The following is a 19,859-nucleotide window of genomic DNA, read 5'->3' on the forward strand; positions in this document are numbered from 1 at the left end:
AGATGAGAAAACAAATTACTGATTTACAAATTGATAATGCCAAATTACGCTCTGCTTTCAGTAGTATGACAATCAGAGACATTGTAACTTGTGACGAACTATACACCTATGCTGAAAAACTGAAGTTTGGTGAAAATAATAATGCTAAATGTTCACTTGGAATCGATTTTGAATCTACTAAAAAAGATACCAATAATTACAAAGAGGGAGAAATAGCCGGACTTTGACTTTCATGGTTGTGTGAGCTGAACATGAAGTTTCTTCTTCTAGCAGAAACGTTTTTGTCAGCTGTAAGTACAAAGCCTACAATAGGAGTCTATACTTGGTCCGATTTTGTTCATAATGTACATAAATGATCTTCCAAACAACACCGTAGAGCAGCATGTTAATTGTTTTATTTTTGAAAATGACTGGGTGTGTTCTCAGGGTCCTCGGGCATTTAAAGATATTGTTATCTCTAAGTCAGGTATAATACATGACTGGTATAATGCTAATAAGCTGAGCTTATTATAACAAGAATATATATGCAAATATAACAAGAAATAAACAAAATGTATGTTTTCAGCCACACAACAAATCTTTGTCTATCAAGGAGTTAAAATGTACAATGCATAACCTGGAAAATTAAGAACTTTGACACCTCAAAGTTTTCAGCTATCACTTAAGGACATTCCATTGAGTGAAGCACTGTATTACATTACAGATTTTTATGGAGTAATATCTACACTATTAGGTTTTTTTTTAGTTGTGAATTGATGACTGTCATGCACTATGTACAATGTCAACGACAATACAGATTTCTGAATGTGCGAGGGTGTTGAAATTGCACTACCGTGCGAGGCCAGCATTCTCATTCTCAGAACATAGCAAATCTTAACTCTTCGAAACTTTTTAGCACGATAGTGCGAGATATGTGAGAATCAACATACCGAAAAAGAGCTTGAATTACCCCCTAAAAGGTTACAAAAATTCCTACCTACATATATCTGAAACTGAATAGTTACACATACCTTCTTTTTATTCAACTCTTAAGTTATTCAGATAAGTAAGGATATATTTCAAATGTTAGAGTCTACTATTTTTATTGTTACAAAACTTTGATAACATTTATAAATAAGTTAGATGTAGTTACACGTAGTTTTATTCCCAACACTTATTATATTGATAAAAATTCACTTATTCTCAAGTTCATTATTTTCTTGTACAGTCCGTTTCGTATTTTAGCTGTATAAGAGTAGAACATTTCAAACTTATAAGATTTCCAGAATTTCATATCACTTATGTTGTTTAAACCAATGTCAATCACACTTTTGCCTTGTCTTTAGACATTTAATATAAACAGTCTATCGATATTACCACAACCGTAATTCCCGTAGTTTGATCTTACGTAAAATGGAATATAGTTCGTCCTAGATTCCATCAATAGTATGATGCAATATGCTCATATGCTTATTGCTGAGGATGTCGATAAGATTTCACATTACCCATATATATTCCTATGAAAAGTATAATTAAAAGCTAAAATATATATCCTTCACGAATACTTGCCCTAAAACATGTAGTTGGTGTATCGACATTTCAAGTTTGTAGTTTTTATTACAAAATTTTATCTGCTGATACGTAACGATCAAGGTATTTTACTTTTATAAGTTGGCACTTTTGTTTGTCAACCATCAGCTGTTGATTTGAGTACTATTGCGATTCTGATTGGCTGAGTTTCGAGCCTCATCATCTCTGTTCTCTATGTAGTCTGAGTCTATTGACATTTAATCCATTAGTCGGCTGCTGCGCTACTTGCCTTGAGTATTGTTTAGTTTGTCGTTTCCACAACATCAATGGTACCATTTTGAGAATAATTACGTGTGTTAGATTGTTTACTTTGATTGTGGTTTTCAGTTTTATAATTTTTTACTGCAATTACTAGGTTTAAGCTCATGAAATGAGAAAAACTGAGATTTCTATATGACATACAAAATGTTCAATTGAGCTCAACCATAATTTTAACACCTGTTAATTACAGCTTTTAGAGTGAGATATCGGAATGTGTTATTTGCATAAGTGTAGTGATGGTGTTTGGAATGGCTAGTGAAAAGTGAAGTGCAGTGGTTATTATCCTCAATTAGACGTCATGCCACAATTACAAGACAGTCCTCTTCTTTCACTATCCCAGGTAAGACGTTTCCTGGAACTATGAACATACATTTTTGCTTAGAGATATAAATCACAATATAGCAATAACAAAGACCATGGCGTTATATACAATGTATGCTGTTAAACGGTTGAATACTGCACAATTTAATAAATTAGGTGCATTGACCACAAGCTACATATTTTCTCTAAAATTCAACCCATTAATATCAAGGGCCCAGTCTTTTAAAGTTTTCTCTTCAGATGAAAATAGTTCATTGTTGTCGAGAATGTTGTTTAAATCTTCAGTGAACGCTCAACTTTGCTTCAGTGAAGATATTAAAGTGCAAACTTCTGCTAAACGTCTTCAGAGAAGGAAAATTTCAGAAGAAGAAGTGGATAATAAGAAGACACCAGGAACGTGGCATGTTTCTGCTTATGCAACATCAGAGGAGTACAATCTTGAAAAACTAAGGGAAGGATTAATAAAGCAAAATCTATATAAACCAACAAATACAGCGGTAGACCCATTAACAAATGGTGGTGCAGATGTAATTCATGCTGTTGCAAATTACCAGTTGTCTTCAGAATTGAGGCATATATACTTTTTTAGAGAAGGATCTGTAGTATTTTGGAATACACCCGAACTTGAATGCATTAGTGTTTTAGATTTCTTGAAACAATACCAATTTGGATCATACAATAGGAAGTTAGTGTTAGCAGAACGAGAAATCATGACTTATTCTTATGCATCCTCAAATAAGAGAAGCATCTTGGATAATAATAAATTCTGTATCAGCTCAGGTGCAGGAGTAAAAGAGCTTGAAATAAATCTTGACAAGTTCACTCTCTCTAATGCCATGTCATTATCCGTGAAACTTGGTATCTGGGAAGCGTCTTTAAATAAGTATATCGATTCTATAGAGTATGTAGTGGAAGATTTAAAGAATGGTAAAGCCTTAAGAATTTCCCGCAAAGAGGTCACACGTAAAACTGGGGAACTGTTTGCGTTACGGCATTCAATCAATCTTTCCTCAGATCTTCTAGACGTGCCAGACTTTTACTGGGAGAATGATGAGCTGGAAAATCTCTATTTGCAACTCTGCAGTTACTTCAGTATATCTCGGCGCACAAGAGTGATGAACGAAAAATTGAATCACTGCATGGAACTAGTGGAACTTCTGACATCACACCTCAGTGATCGTCATCATGTTAGACTGGAGTGGATGATAATAATACTTATCATGATAGAGGTTGTCATTGAAGTTCTTCATTCAAGACATTAGCAAATAGCCTCCGTTTGCTACACTTTTAGCTCATCTATAGTTATTTAAAGAAGGTAAACTTATTGCAATAGGCCTTATGATTATAGTGTTTGTAATTTTGTCTTCTTAAAACTTCTAGTAGTAACTTATACATTTTTAATCACTGGTTTACATAGCCTTGTGATTAAATTTAGTCTTATACCTTATTGCAGCTTAATCACCAACAGAGATTCAGAATTTTTTATAGTTGCCATAAACTTTGTTGCAAATAAAACTTTTGTGTCACTGATAAATTTATGTTTTTGGTAGTCTGTTTGGACCTGTTTTATTGATTACTTAATATACATCAAATTCAGCATAACTCATTTTCTAAAATTCTTTGAAATAGGCTACGTAGCTAAAGCCGGACTAGAACCAAGAACTTGGGTATCGCATACATTTGGTGTGAAATATTGAAAGCATGTTAGGTTTGGGAAAACTAAGGACTAAGAATTATTTTATACTTTTAGAAATAATTTTCTTTGTTCTTCCCTAAATATAGGCTACTTTCTAATTGTTAATGATCGGTAGAATTGCATAAGTGGTGCCTGGTATGTTTTATCAGTATATTGTATATTGGTACAGTTTCATGAAATGTTTTTATGTGACTTTCAATACATTATTTCAAGAATTTAATTTATAACTAACTTATATCACCTAAATACAAACAGCTCTCTTAAAGGTTGTTATAAAATTTTCAATCTTATGATTATGCTGACCAAACATTTGTTGTGATTGAATATTGAATTAAATAAGTTTTTTGAAGAAATGCCTTGTATTGCTTTTAGTTTTTATTTGAATATCAGAGCTTTCCATTATTAGTTTGCTTATTTCAATTCATTCATTGTTTATCTCTCCATTAACCTTATATTTTCCATTTAACAGATATTTATTTGCTACACTATTACTACTTTTTAGCTTAGTGCTTAAGACTATTCAAAAGCATATAGCTTAAACAATGATATTTTTTTAAAGTTTCCAAAGTTAATTAAACAAATAATTGGCTCAACAGTTATCCAGGCTTCAAGGCAATAAAATATTATTGGGTACATTTCAATGTAGCCTATTTACCTTTATTTGCTTTTTGTTGTGGTATAATATTTCTCTTATAAGTAACTTTATCATGCCCTTCCCAATTAAAAAAGTAATTGCTTATATGACTAAAATAAGTTTTTACCTCTTTGAGATCTGTACTTTTATTTTGTTATTGTTTGTTATATTTTTGTGTTACTTCAGTCATAAAAATATGTATTTAAAATAAACGTCGAATTTTTAAATTCTTATAACATGTTGGAACTTTAATGGTATTCTTTTAATACGTTCACTACTGACGATGGTAAACGTCTCTTTTGGTGCTCAAGTCATGTATATGTAACGCCTTCCTATATGTTTCTCACTAATCAATTGGTAGCTTAGTTGACTAGCATATTGTCAGTCACAGGCTAGGGCTGTGAAGGTTGTACATAAACTTACTTTTTAGTCTCAACTTAAAGAAATAAAATTAAAGTTTCCTCTGTGGCAATTAATGAGTCATTCGATTTTGGTTTTTATTCTTAATAAAACGTTTTGTTACAGAAATTGCATTTAAATTGAATATTGTGTGTATCAGATTAGTCAGAATGTTTCAAAGTTTAATTTGATGTATAGTTTAATGAATAGTAATGCTTAGTAGTTATAATTGCGATTATTCAAACTTAATCAGAAAAGTTTTCTTATAATTTTAGATTCAAATAAGTTAAATGAAAGAATGATTCTAATTTAAATTTCTAATAAGAATTCCTTCATTTAACTGTGTTAAGTTTCAATTCCACATGATTATGTTTCTTAATGGATCTAATTTTCTTTTCCAAAGCTTAAAATCTAAAAATATGTTATCAGTGACATTTACAAATAAAATATTTTAGTAAGTCAGTGCAAGTCAGTATAGGTAAACAGTTGCAAATAAGTAATTGTATGATGAAATATTGTACATTTACTAACCAAAAGAGTTTGTCAACTGAAAATTCATTTAGTGGACTATTATAGAAGTCGAAGTCTGTTATACATATATATATATACATACATGAGGAGCTACTAATGAATCCACTGTGATTTTATTATTTGGTATAATAATAGTAGAGTAAGTATTAAAATTGTATAAACATTTAAGAAATCTCGAATATGAAGATGTATGTTACTTTTTGGGTGATGTTTTTACTTGTTTTAAAATTAAGCATTTAGAAATGTGTATGCTTCTGTAAAATTTTCTGATACTAGATAATGTGTTTGCACAAGATTTGTGACCTGTAATTATTACATTGATTGTCAAAACTGAATTGTTTAACAATGCAAGCCTTAATGTATTGAAATATTTTCTATATATTATATTGTTACAAGATGTACACAAGTTGTAGTTATATGGTATATATAACTTGTACTAGATGTTTTCTTATATTATATTTTTAAATTTTGTATTTTCGTATCAAACTGATTTCAATTAATTATTAATAATGTTTATGGTGTTAAATTTAAGGTAACACTGAAATTGTTAATTGTAATATATACAATTTAATTTTTGTTTTATTTGATTATTAAAAATAAATGTTTAACAGTAAAGAATTTCAATGTTTATTTCACCTGTGCTCTGCTCTAATTAATTAAATCCTTTGGTTACCAACACTTAATTTGTCTGAGGCCTGAGTGTGTTTTAACAATATAGTATAATAATTAGTATGAACTGGCATGGGAAATTGGAATTCAGGGGATTGTTTTCATACAAAATAGATCCCTGTAATAATAAGGTGTAAATTTTAATTACAATTTTGATTTTAAAGTTTGTTTCAGTTAAGGAAATAATAAAATTTATAATGGTGTAACTCGGATTTGACTTTGTGGGGGAAGGAAGATGTGAACCTGATTGAAGTGCTTACCTCACCATGAAGGTATAGAATAAATTTGAATGAATCTAAATTTAAATACATTATATGGGCCTAATTCAAAGTAAAATGCTTAATTTTTATTTTGTAATACTTTTGAGGTGGGTTCTAGCCCCCTCTTCCCCTTCACTAAATGAAAAATTTTGAATTTTGTGGAAGGTTGTAATTAGAGTTTCTTCTCACAAACACATGAAATACAAAATAAAGACGGATCAAAATCCAATAAGAAATAAATGTGAACTATAATTGTTTCTATACACTTTACTTTGAATAATCAATCAGCATAATTAGTTCATAATTAGCTAAAGTACTTAAGGCTCAGCCGGCGCCATGAATAAACTGGGAGTGGCGATTTTAGAGGGTTATTATAGTGACAAGGTACAATAGTAAATAAATTGAAACATTTTTTACTAAATTCCTTGATTCACATGCATCAAGACATTCAAGTATGAAGTTTGAATGCAACAACCTAATACTTATACAGCCTAATACCTTTATATATATATATATATATATATATATATATATATATATATATATATATTCCACAACAAGCCTTTCGACAAACATCTTCATGTGTTACTGAAAAAATTCTTGATAATCTAAATTTACTTCCAAATTTCCCAATAATTTCTACGTCTTCCTTTGAAATCCCTTCCAATTCCTCCGATAACCATCCTTCCAATTCTTCCAATAACACTCCTCTGCAAACTACAACTTCTATTGAAACCATAAATACCAAGAATACCATGGATGCTACCGATATTAAGCCAAATCAACAGTCTTCGTCCAATTACAACCACCAACTTAAGTCTGACAATCATAGCTACAACTTCGGAGCAACAATCAGAGCAATTAAATCGTCCATTTAACTACAGCAATGAAGAAACCCTGCGAATTGAAAACCTGTCTAACTATTCACCAAATGTTCACGAAAGATCGATATTAGAAAAAGGCCTAACTTTTTCACCCACACCAAGATTTGACCACTTCAAACTTGTTACGGATGCCCTTAATATTGCACGCAGTATAAGATTAAAGTATTTTTTTACTGTCCAAAATACAGGAAATCAAAATATAACTGAAAAAGTTCCTGACTGTTTATCAAAATTCAAAACAAATCCAGGTTGGGAACCTCCACCTTTACCAACTAATCATCCTGTTGAAGAATTCATAAATGTCGTCCTAGCCAATCTATCAAATTCCTCGTTTCCTAACAACTTAAATACTACCAAAAACTTATCTGAAAATGAATTTAGAGCAATTAAATCACTACGTGAAAACAAAGACATAATTATTTTACCCAGCGACAAAGGTAACTCTATCGTTCTGATGAATTCTTTAGATTATATTGGTGAATCACAAAGACAACTGAATGACACATCAACATATGAGAAATTAGATGAAGATCCTTCTCCTCAACATAATGAACAAATCCAAAATTACCTTATGAACAACGGTCCTCAAGAGGGATTGTCTCAGAAAGCCATTGAACTACTAATACCTAGATGTCCTAGAACTCCAGTGTTTTACACTTTACCGAAAACACACAAGCCTACCAGACCACCTCCTGGCCGGCCTATCATCTCCAGCTATGGATGCCCTACGGAAAGGATATCTGCTTATGTTGACGACATCTTGCAGCCGTTTGTAAGAACACTTCCTTCCTATATCAAGGACACAAATGACTTTTTAACTAAATTAGCTCAAATTAATCAACCCTTGCCTGACGACGTCTTATTGTGTACTGTCGATGTAGAATCTTTGTATACAAATATTCCTACAGATGATGGTCTCAGCGCTGCCCAAAATTACCTTGATTCACGCCCAAACGATTCCAAACCTAGTACTAATTTCATTCTCAAACTTATGACCATGATTTTAACCTTAAATAATTTTAAATTTCAAGACCAAAATTACCTTCAAACAAAAGGAACTGCTATGGGCACACGGATGGCTCCTTCTTATGCCAATCTTTTTATGGGACTATTGGAAAAGAATTTTTTAACCAGTCAAAATTATAAACCTCTAATTTGGTTCAGGTACATAGATGATATTTTTATAATATGGCAGCATGGTATCAAAGAACTTAACGACTTTCTTTTTAACCTCAATAAATTTAGCATTTTTAAATTTACATGGTCTATCTCACCAGATTCAGTAACATTCTTGGATACTGATGTATTTATTGAAAATCACAATTTGAAAACAAAAATTCATGTCAAAGACAGTAACAAAATGCAATATTTGCATTTCACCAGCTGCCATGAAGTTAACATTAAAAAATCTATACCCAAGAGTTTATCAATAAGAACAAAAAGTCTTTGTAGCAATCAATCTGACTTTCATAACTACATAAACAGACTGTCCCATGTACTTTTTGAAAGGGGGTATCCAAAAAATCTTGTTGATAGACAAATCAGAGCACCTAAAAATATTTCCAGTACAATTAATCCTAATGATCCTAAATTTATCACCCAATATTTTCCTGGCCTTCATAAAATCAACAAAATTCTAAAGGTTTCTTTTCCTATTTTGGAATCTTCCCCTGAAACTAGAAATTTATTTTCTAAGCCCCCCAAAGTAATTTTTAAAAAACCTCCAAATTTGCAAAACATTCTCTCTAGACCGAAATTAAAGTATGAAGGCAATACAAAAAGTAATAAAATCAAATGTAATGTGTGCAATCCTTGTAACAAGCCAAGATGCGGCATTTGTAAGATGTTAATAAATTCTAAATCGTTTAAAAGTAGCACAACTGAAAAAGAATATCCTATTAAAGGTAACATTGATTGCACTACAAAAAACATAATTTATCAACTAACCTGTAAATTTTGTCCCAAAGACTATATTGGAAAAACCATCACTCCATTAAGAGTGAGAATGATCAATCATCGATTTGATGTTGCTCATCAAAATTATGAGAGACCATTATCTGCTCATGTGATTCAACACAATCAAAATAAATTAGAAAATTGCTTCAGCCTAAAAGGAATTTACCATTTAGAGCCAAACCCCAATCAAAATACCAATCTGATAAATTTAAGAAATGTTGAAATCGCACATCAATTAATTTTAAAATCAAGGCAACCAGATGGGTTGAACCTAAGATGATTCTCTTTTCCATTTTATAACAAAAAAATTTTTAGTTCTATGTAAACATTTACAAATATTCTACATACAGCTGATTGGGATCTTGTTGTTTATGGTATTTATTTGTTAAAATTTTATTTTGGTTATGTCTTTTGTTTTTGGTTTGAGTTCTGTTTATATGTTTTAATTCAGTGTGTTCTGATGAAGGGTTGTGTCAACTCGAAAATTAAACATGAGCACTGAATTTTTGTTTCTGTTTTTGTGTACACTATAAAGTACTTCGAAGAATACTTATAAGCGAAAATAGTGTTATATAAATATGTTTTCGGAAAATAAACACATTTTATTAGTTTAGTAAGGGCAGCTCAAAGTTGAATGAATATAAATAAATCAGAAGTATATTACATAAAAACTGTAATAACATTCATAGTTATGTTATAAGTTAAATTAAATATAAAAGCAATATAAAATATCCAATTTTGAGCTAGGGAGTGTGTGGTCTAAATTAGGTTTCATTATCACCAATAAGTAATTCATGGTTTTATCAAATCTCTTTTGTAAAATAACGTTTTGTCAATGACATATAAACACTTTTACGATGGAAGGTATCACAAGAAAGGATTTTGGGTTCCAAAATGTTTGTTTAAAATTCCTTGTCGACCTGGATATGTCCAACAAACAAAATAAGAGTATTTACAAATATAGTGTAGCCTACACAGATGAAACTATTCGAATTTAAAACCCCCACAAGAGGGGTTGTAGATTGGGGACGGTATATTCACATGCCATTTTCTCAGTCTACAGATATGCTTTTCCTCTGTAAGTTATTGGCTGTCAGAACACCACTCTGTACACAAGCCAAGAGGACATGCCGCGTGCCAGTGATGCCAGCCAGTTCAACCACGTGGAAGGCATATGTGCCGCGGCTGCAGACTTGTACACGCACTTGACGCACTTGTGCAAAAACTGTATCCGTCTCGATCTCTCACTTGATATTTTCATGCCGTCTACTCCTGAATATCCGTCTTCAAACTGAGAATAAGCTGATTCAATTGATGAAGTTCCAGATGGAATTTAAATTCGTAACCCTAAATGCATGCAAGAATTGTATCAAGTAGGTGATAAAATCGCTATGTTCAAATTCCCGTCCAAATTTAATACTTCAGAATATTCATATTAACATGTTTACAATGACACAAGTTCTAAGGGAATAATATAATATAATCAGTGACTCAAAGGATTCGGATCCTTCCACTGACTACCAACTCCTAAATTAACAAATACCCGACCCCTTTGTATTTCTGTATATATATATATAGATATATATTTGTGTTTATAAACACTGCTTGCAAGTGGATATTGTGGCCTGTATGGGAATGTATTTTTGGATAGTGAATTTTTGCATTTGAGCAAGGTTTAAAATTTGTCAATTTTGCAATTGCTTTAGAGGTGTTATTTCGTATATTGTTGGTTATAGTGGGATTTCATCCTTTGTTGAAAGGAGGAAGGTTATTTTGTTCATTGAACAGTATCGGCCATTTGTAATGGAGCTCATTTCCATTTGTAAAAATACATGAATTGTACATGGCATATTATATATAACATTATCCCAGAAAATCACTACAATGTTAAAAGTCGTTTTTGAGTGTTTCTATTGTTATGTTATATAGCCCACGAAATTTAATCTCGGGTAAAAGGGAAGAGTGACTATCTATCTGCATACCCATTACTATACAAAGAACATATAGCAAGATGACATCATTATATACAATAACTTAACTGTACAATTTAATGTAGTTAAATTTACAAAAATAAGAGGAGGAAGCGACATTATTTCCCCCTTTGGATACGCCCCTGCACTGTCGGTGTACAGTAGTCTGGTATCAAAATAGTCAAGTGGAAGGACAATGGCCGCATGACATTGGGACTGGAACAGTGACCGGTGGTCCAGGAATAGCTCTGTAGACGGAGCCAGCCCAGTTCCCAGGACCAGACGTGGATCGCTGGCGTGTGGACGTTGATGATGTAATGGTGACGTCAGCACATCAGCGACCTTCACGATGCGATCGTGCACTTCGTTACGTCATACGGGTCTACTATGTCAGTAGCAATTTACAAAATCACTACCTTCCTGCAAGAAAACCTGACACGGCGAGCTAAATTGGTTACTAGGAAATTACGGCTGAAATAGACTACAAAACAGCCTGCGCAAAGGAATGTTAATATACTTTACAGATGTTTGAATACTTAAACGACGGAGTTCAATAAAGTTTGAGATATTAATGATATTTAAACAATGAGATATCTCCCATAAAGTTACCGTTCAAAAATAAGGTTTAACATTGCTCATATGGGGGGAAAACTGTAGGTCATTTTACTAGAGTCCATAGTCCGTTTGTTTCAGGATATAGCATATTCGTCATATGGGTTTAATCACGACATACATTATATATGTTCGGTAATGAGTTCTTAACCTACACCATGCTAAAAATAATACATTGGTGGTTTCTAATTACTCAATAATAGCTGTTTAAATTCATTTTACAAAAAAATGGTTTAAATCAATAATGCTTGAAAGGGTCTTGAAAACACTGATGGCTAATGTAAAACCTTAAGCTTGTACTAGTCTCGGTGCTAAATAATCGCGCTAAAGGTGCTATCACCGTCGTGTCAGAGAGCTGTGGCTGGAGTGTACACATTGAGCCATCTTTCATCTCACACATCGCTTCCTGTCTGTCTAGTCTGTATCTACTGAAAGTGGAGATGAGAGAATGAAACGTTCTGTGAATATTTTGTCATCATACATACAAACTGCTTCCGCGAATGTAGAGTACAATGAATATTAATAGATGTACTAACAAATATAAGTAAGAAGTAATAATAATTATTGTTATAGAGCATATTAACTTAGAGGTCACGTGGTGTCGCATATACTTCATTGTGTTTTTACAATTCTTTTAACTTACACAATGGACTTATGGGAAGAGAAAAAGAAGAAAGCATGATTGCAGCTATGCAAGTAACATTATATTAACTGAGATTAAAATGGTTGTAAGATGGAAACTAAATGAAAAACGCCTGTTTAAAGAGGCGGAGATAGGACTGTCACGGTCTAACTCACATGAATTGTTAAGGTGGCACAAAACAATTTAGACATTTGCGCAGTGTGCACAGGGGGCTTGCTCTTAGTGTGTCCAGGGCGCCTGTCTGTTTGCAGTAGTATACTTAGAACTTTGCTTTATGACCAAGACTCTATTTACACAAATAACTGAGCTAGTCACCTCTGAAAGTATTGGGCTTCCATATGGGGTGGTATAATTCTTTAAGAGGGAGGTTCGCCAGGTACATTATGACCTACTTAACATCTTATAGTAAGTATCATAGGTACGTATCATAGGTAACGTATCATGTACACAATCTCATAGGTGAACTAATTTTCTACATTAAATATTTCTTTTATCACAGCACTACGTAATGTTTCCAGAATCATTTTCGTGAAGGTCGTAATGGATTACAACTCCAATTCTGGCTTTGACTTTTAAACATTTTGCAGTAAAATGAACGTATGAATTTACAATAATGCCATTTTCAATTCGTGACGTAATAGGCAAATTATATATTGTGTTCGTATTATCCAAGACGCTTTAGCCCGTTTAGGGCACATTTGATTACATCTCATTATTATGAACAATTGTTTGACGTGCAATCAACACCCACGATGCACCATGCCGCGCATATAAAAGTATATACTCTCCAAAGTGGTTAAATATTTATAAGAAACAAGTTGAATTACATTACGAAAATCGGTAAGTGTTATCGTTGAATAGAATCACCTTATTTTTAGTCACCTTCACTGCAGAATGAGCTGTTGAATGACGCTATCTGTGAGCAGCATACGTAACTAACTATAGCACATCGGCGCAGCGACAGTAGTATAATATGAATGCATTATTTAGTTGTCACGCAAAAGTTAGTATTTTTAGTTTGACAGAACAGTAGATGACATAGATGGTATCAGTGGTTACAGTTACAAGAAAGGAGTTTGGCCTTGTGACCTTTCGCGTTTCATTCCAACGCGGGGAGATTCCAAATCTTAAAGTCCAACAGGAAACCAGACTGTAAATATTTCAGTTACCAGCAGTCAGTCACCTGACTGTAATGCCTTCACGAACCGTAAGGTAGAAGATGACCCGTCGCGAACTCCTGAACCCAGCGCCTCGAGAATGTGGACTACACCTGAACGTAGATCTGCTTTCCTTCCCGCTCTAGGGGCGTAGCTACCGTTTGGAGGAAAACTTTTGTTATCGAAATATAAGCAGGAATAAGTGTTGCTAGGAATTATTTGATAATTTAGTAAAAGTGTCAATTTATAGATTGAGATTTATCAATTAATTACACTGGATACATTTAATTGGTAATTCTAAATAAACTCCACTCTTTTAAAGAATATTTTGATGAATACCTATTACATAAATACATATAAAAATGCACAATAGGAACTTATAATATATATAATTCTACTAATTTCATGTAAAAAAAGCTTACCGCTCTATAAGTTGGATTGTTAAATTTGTGTTATCGGATGCACTAACTAATCCAAGTAAGGAATTATGTTTGTTTTTAAATTATTTAATATTTTAAGTCCATTGAGTTAATCACATAAAATTATTGCTAGCATTATTCTGTATTTGAAATAAAACATAAAGTAGCCACAAGAAGTATATAAATATTCTATCGCTTGGGTTTCTAATACTGATAGAACACAGTCTTGAAGATAATGTCTATATTGCTGATATTCTGCTAAAATAATTTATATAACACCTGCTAGTATAGCGAGATCAATCTAGCAATCGAATAATACCGTTCTGTTGAGTGTTAAAATTCGAAAATAAAATATTATTTACTTATTACGTACATTATAAATCTAATTTATCTATCCAAACAGTAAATTTTCCACCAATCGCCGACACGTTGTCACAAGTCATTCAGTTAAATATAACCTTCACCCCACTATAGGATATCACTTAAGAGCAACTGGCTGTAGTGGCGGTCATCTTGATTGTAGCCAAGAGTAGATTAGAACAATGTTACTCTTAAAATCTTATTTTAGTCAGTCTTAGTTATGAGAGCTATCTCATTTAAAAATATAATTAGTAGTCTACGCATCCAAACGCTTTATTCTAGTTACTTTATTGGTTATAAAAAAACTCGATCTTTTTATATTTAATTTAAATATTAAAAAATGTATAAACTTAACTCGAAAAAAAGCGTTTGGATGCTTATAAATTTAATAATATTTACAAATGAGTCATTTCCTATAACGCTATGATCAAAAATAAGGTCCGAAATGAATACAGGTACGTTTATTGCAGTTACAATAGACTGGCGAAAAAATGCTGGAACAAGTTCAAACTTCATAAAATAAATTGATCTTATTAATTTATCTGTTAAGTTCATTACCCAATTTTGTACACTGTTCAATTCCAACATGGTGGCCGTTATTACGTTAAAATATTCGCATTTCGTTATTTATGAACGTAGTGTTATGGAGTGCTTAAGCCTAAATAACATTTCTTAATTTTGTATGAATACTTTTGTTGTATCTCGGATTGTTTTCGTGGTGTAGATTACATGTAAATAACACATGGAATTAGTTATTAATAATGTAACTGTCACAAAATCCACCTACTTCTTCCGACTTAGCCGGAAGGAGTATATTTTGTTAGACATACCAAAATACGGAAATTCAATATTTGAACGGTATCCATGTAGCATAGAGAATGATCAAAGTTTTTTCTTCGCAATTACATGTGTATATCTATCAGATTTAATTTGTTGAGTTATATCGTTAAATGAATCACAGTATTGGAGTTGTCATTTGAACACTTACTTTTATGTGTTAGACATTTATGCTCCTTTGTGTTTAGAGAATGACTAATTACTCAATTTGATTCAAGTAAATGAAATACTGGTTTTTAATATCAGGGGTGTTCTGTACACGTGTTAGCTCGTAGTTTATATAAAATTCTTCATATTATTCATATTTAACACCACTTCAGTGAACAAGAATGACCCACCATGTCATCCCTTACATTACTTTATGATATTTGTGCTTTCATATAACTATAGACAAATGAATTGGTACCATAATAAGGAATTATCGCAAAGATCACCCACAGCGCAGGGGTGATCAATGAGGAGGGGAGGGAAGCACATAAATACGATATAGATATTAAAACACAATACAGTTTTTGTTAGTATTAGTACATGTTGTGCGGTAGTAGGCGCCTGTGCTCCTTAAGATGCAGACCAGTGAGTAACCCGTGTTGTGTGGGTCTCGCGATACTAGGGGGAGAGGGGTTGCCGGTATGCGATTCTACAAACTTTCGTCAAACCCCATTTGTATTTGTACCGTCCTCCCTTCCGCCCCCTATCGCCCCATTCATCACGATGTGACAGGGGGGAGGAGAGTCCACTACTGACCCCAAGTAGGGTGACTCAGAATGTTGTAATACTATCGTGCATTGGCTGCCCCGCGTCTTATCAGCCAAGTTCGCCAAATCACTTATTTGTTGGTTGTGCTGAACACTGGTTGCTGACTCATTCTGTCCAGCAAGTTATAGAAAATGCCAACAATTATTTGTTGGTTGTGCTGAACACTGGTTGCTGACTCATTCTGTCCAGCAAGTTATAGAAAATGCCAACAATTATTTGTTGGTTGTGCTGAACACTGGTTGCTGACTCATTCTGTCCAGCAAGTTATATAAAATGCCAACAATTATTTGTTGGTTGTGCTGAACACTGGTTGCTGACTCATTCTGTCCAGCAAGTTATAGAAAATGCCAACAATTATTTGTTGGTTGTGTTGAACACTGGTTGCTGACTCATTCTGTCCAGCAAGTTATAGAAAATGCCAACAATTATTTTGTTGGTTGTGCTGAACACTGGTTGCTGACTCATTCTGTCCAGCAAGTTATAGAAAATGCCAACAATTATTTGTTGGTTGTGCTGAACACTGGTTGCTGACTCATTCTGTCCAGCAAGTTATAGAAAATGCCAACAATTATTTGTTGGTTGTGCTGAACACTGGTTGCTGACAATTATTTGTTTAGAGGTTGCCGTAGTTATTGGATATTGGATGGACCAATTCAGTATTTCACAATTGTTGGTTTCTTATAGTAAGTTAGGGTACGAATACACAACAGCGACGCGATGCGAAGCGAAGTATCAATACAGTGAACACATGAAATACAAAAGTGGTGTCGCTCTCATTTTGTACAAATGTTTAATCTGTTAAAAAAATGTCAAAACAACTATTAAAGATTTCACTTTGTGCCAAAATTGTTTTATTGTTTACTTTGTTTCGAGTGTTGTATCACAAAAAAAGGTGCTCCTATGTAAACTTTATATTGTTATACATTTTGTTTTAGAATGTTCAGGATGAAGTGGACTTTTTATAATCCTGTACAAATTAATGTGCTGTATTTGACGTAGGAAATATTTCAGACCTACAAAACCTCTAAAAGAGTTTCAAGATATTCCGTATTTTACCCTATGTCTTGTTAGAGACATACTAGTATAAATACAATCAAAATCATTGGAATAGTACTTCCCTTTGGAAGTATAACCAACTACTTTCCAACCCCACTAAAACGAAGCAATGTTACTTCCCTTTTTAATATAGAATTAAACGTTCAGTCTCTAAATGATGCCAGAGAACTAGTAATATACGTATTAGCTCTGTAAATGACATATATAGATAACACGAGCTCTGAAAGTTATTTAAACATTACTGGTTGCTCATACACAAGAAAATACATTTTCAGGTTTGAATGAGAACAAGAAGCTTAACTACTGTATTCCGAGAATTTGATTCACGTGCTTTGTTCGTGACTTTGTATTGTCTCTTCTATGATTGTACCTGTCTAACTTATACCTTCCATCCAATGACTGTACACCGTATCTTAAGTGACTCTCCGTTCTCTGTATCGTGACCAGCCTATACTTTCTTTCCAGTATAATTTTTAATTCAGGATATTTTACTCTCTGTCCTATGCTCTTTCCTCCTAGTTCAGAGATATGTATTGTTTATACCGTTATCTACAGTATAATGTATATGCCATACCTTCATATTATCTATACCGGGATCGTTAACTGTCTATCTTATAACTCTACACTATCTGTCCCGTGACTAACTGTTTCTTCCTGGACTATATTTACGGTTTAACGCGTGGGATTGTCAAACCTCCATACTATGACTGTACTGTTTTTTCCCCGGAAGGGACTATACAGCCCAACTCGGGGTTATTTAGTATTTAACTATAAGAATTACGATTTTTAACAAAAAACCGCTGAAAATTTAATGTATGTTTTCTGATTTTGCCGTAAGGGGCATTTCCTTCCTTCTAGATAGTTAGTGAGTCAGAATGATGATATAAATGCTGCCACGATGTCGAATCTACAGATATTTACAGTGAGTTAAGGAACAATTCTGTTAAAATTTAAGTTATCGTGTTTAGTAGTATTGTAAATGTATATTAAAACATCACGCTTAAAGAGTGCTATTGGATTTTTAAAGTAATGTATGTATATATACATACATTACTTAAAAAATATATATATATATATAACATCAAAAATATTAAAAAGTGTATATAGGCTAATATAAAACATGCAAAACTAATTGTTATTGACTGTAACATTAAACAATAGTTTTGGCGGAGAAATTGTTTTAAGTAAAATTTAAGATTCGAGAATTTACTTATGCTGTTCTGTTTTAACTTTATCTAATTTAAAACATTTTGAACTGGCCCGGTTTAGTGTTGGTTATAATTATTTAAAAAATCTGATTACAATATTGTTTTTCAACTTAGCTACTAGGATATTGAAGATCTAGGCGAATCAATGCTGGAACACTTTTTGCTTTATACACAATTACGAAGAACATCATTGGAAAAATCCTATGGTCCAGATTGGTTCTGGAGGATCATAACGAAGGAAAATCTAGAAGGCAACGCAAACCGAGTAATGTTAACAATACAACAACAAGGCGGGATAATACAATAGTAACAATAAGAGTTGAAGGTCGCAGTTCAACCTTCCCCCATTCTGCTGTCATAACAATCTGTGTAGCAGAGAGCCAGCCAGGGACGTAGCCATGACTTTGGTTAGAGAGGGCACCATCAGGGGTTTGCGGGGTATTGAGTAACCCCTGTGGACAGTGAGTGTCCTTGCCCCAACAATTTACAGCCAAAAAAAACAACATAACGTTGCATGTAAATTTGTTCTGAAAAACTCATTAAAGAGTAGAAATCAAATACGACTCTCTGAGGTTAGTAATACTAAGACTAGGCAAAAGAATTTGATATTTTTACGCTAGGCCACGATATTAGTACTAGTCCTGACCGCTGGAACGCTCTGTAAATACTAGTTTCAGTGAAACGTTTTTGTGTTTATATTTTCTGTGGTATAGGTATGTTTGGATTTTCTCTGACCAGATATGAAAAAAATTGCTTTATACTATTCCTATGTAAAATATTACATTTTTTAATAGTTTTTATATTTATATTAATTTAGTCCGATTAAAGTCTGGAAACTTATTACATTAAGTCTACGCGATAAACATTGTGAAGCATAACTTTTATTTTGAAACTGACTTGTTTATTGTGAGTTTTTTGCTATCGGGAATATGTCCGATCATATTTTGAAAAGCGCCTAGGCTCTATTAATGTTCAACTATTAAAACGTGGTATAAGTAACCTTAATAACAGCAATACCTCAACTTTTTAAGTCTAATACATATTTTCTCATAATTTTATACACGATCAACTCAATGAGAATCTACATTGCTTTTGTTGTATCAATAATGATTAAGGTGAGTAACATCATAACCTGAAGTTGGTTAACTTGAACTGGTCATTCAGTGGGGACAATCGCATACTTGTTTATAAAGGAAAATCGCGTATCGCATGTAGTTCGGTAATTTACACATGAGTGCCAGAAATAGCCAAATACGAAATACTGTAAGTTAATCTAAGTGAGAGCTCTATGGTGTAGTGGTAGCATGCTCGCCCGGCAAATGAGAGACCTGGTCTAGTCCCTGCGGAGCAAGTATTTTATTTGACACAGTCTTTATTTAGGGCCTTAGCGATTTACATACGTTTAATTAACAGTTAAAAATATAATTTTAATAAATATTAATTCACAACACCTCATGTATTTGTACGAGTATATAGCTCGTTTGAGAAGCACTTGATCCTACATCACATGTCATTTTTTATCATTTGAACATGTGTGACAGATACAAGCATGTGTGACGGGAATAATTGATGGACAAAAAGTGAGAGCTCTGTGGTGTAATTGGTAGTACAGTATTGCATTCCCGTTCGGCAATTGAGAGATCCGGGTTCGAGTACCGGCA

The 19,859-nt window shown here is 33.0% G+C and overlaps 2 protein-coding genes across 2 annotated transcripts in view; both read left to right on the forward strand.

Moving 5' to 3' along the window:
- The first annotated feature begins 1,740 nt into the window (after positions 1 to 1,740).
- Positions 1,741 to 19,859, forward strand: part of LOC124353911 (breast cancer anti-estrogen resistance protein 1) — a 57,053-nt gene continuing 38,934 nt past the window's right edge. Inside the window, exon 1 of the mRNA XM_046803964.1 lies at positions 1,741 to 2,170. Within this exon, the coding sequence (XP_046659920.1) occupies positions 2,129 to 2,170 (42 nt within the window). The 5' untranslated portion in view covers positions 1,741 to 2,128. The remainder of the gene's footprint in view (positions 2,171 to 19,859) is intronic.
- Positions 2,170 to 6,026, forward strand: LOC124353912 (required for meiotic nuclear division protein 1 homolog). Its single transcript, XM_046803966.1, has one exon. The coding sequence runs from the start codon at positions 2,247 to 2,249 to the stop codon at positions 3,411 to 3,413; it is 1,167 nt and encodes a 388-aa protein (XP_046659922.1). The 5' UTR covers positions 2,170 to 2,246; the 3' UTR covers positions 3,414 to 6,026.

This window comes from Homalodisca vitripennis, chromosome 2 (genome assembly GCF_021130785.1).
Source record: "Homalodisca vitripennis isolate AUS2020 chromosome 2, UT_GWSS_2.1, whole genome shotgun sequence".
Lineage (NCBI taxonomy): Eukaryota > Metazoa > Arthropoda > Insecta > Hemiptera > Cicadellidae > Homalodisca > Homalodisca vitripennis.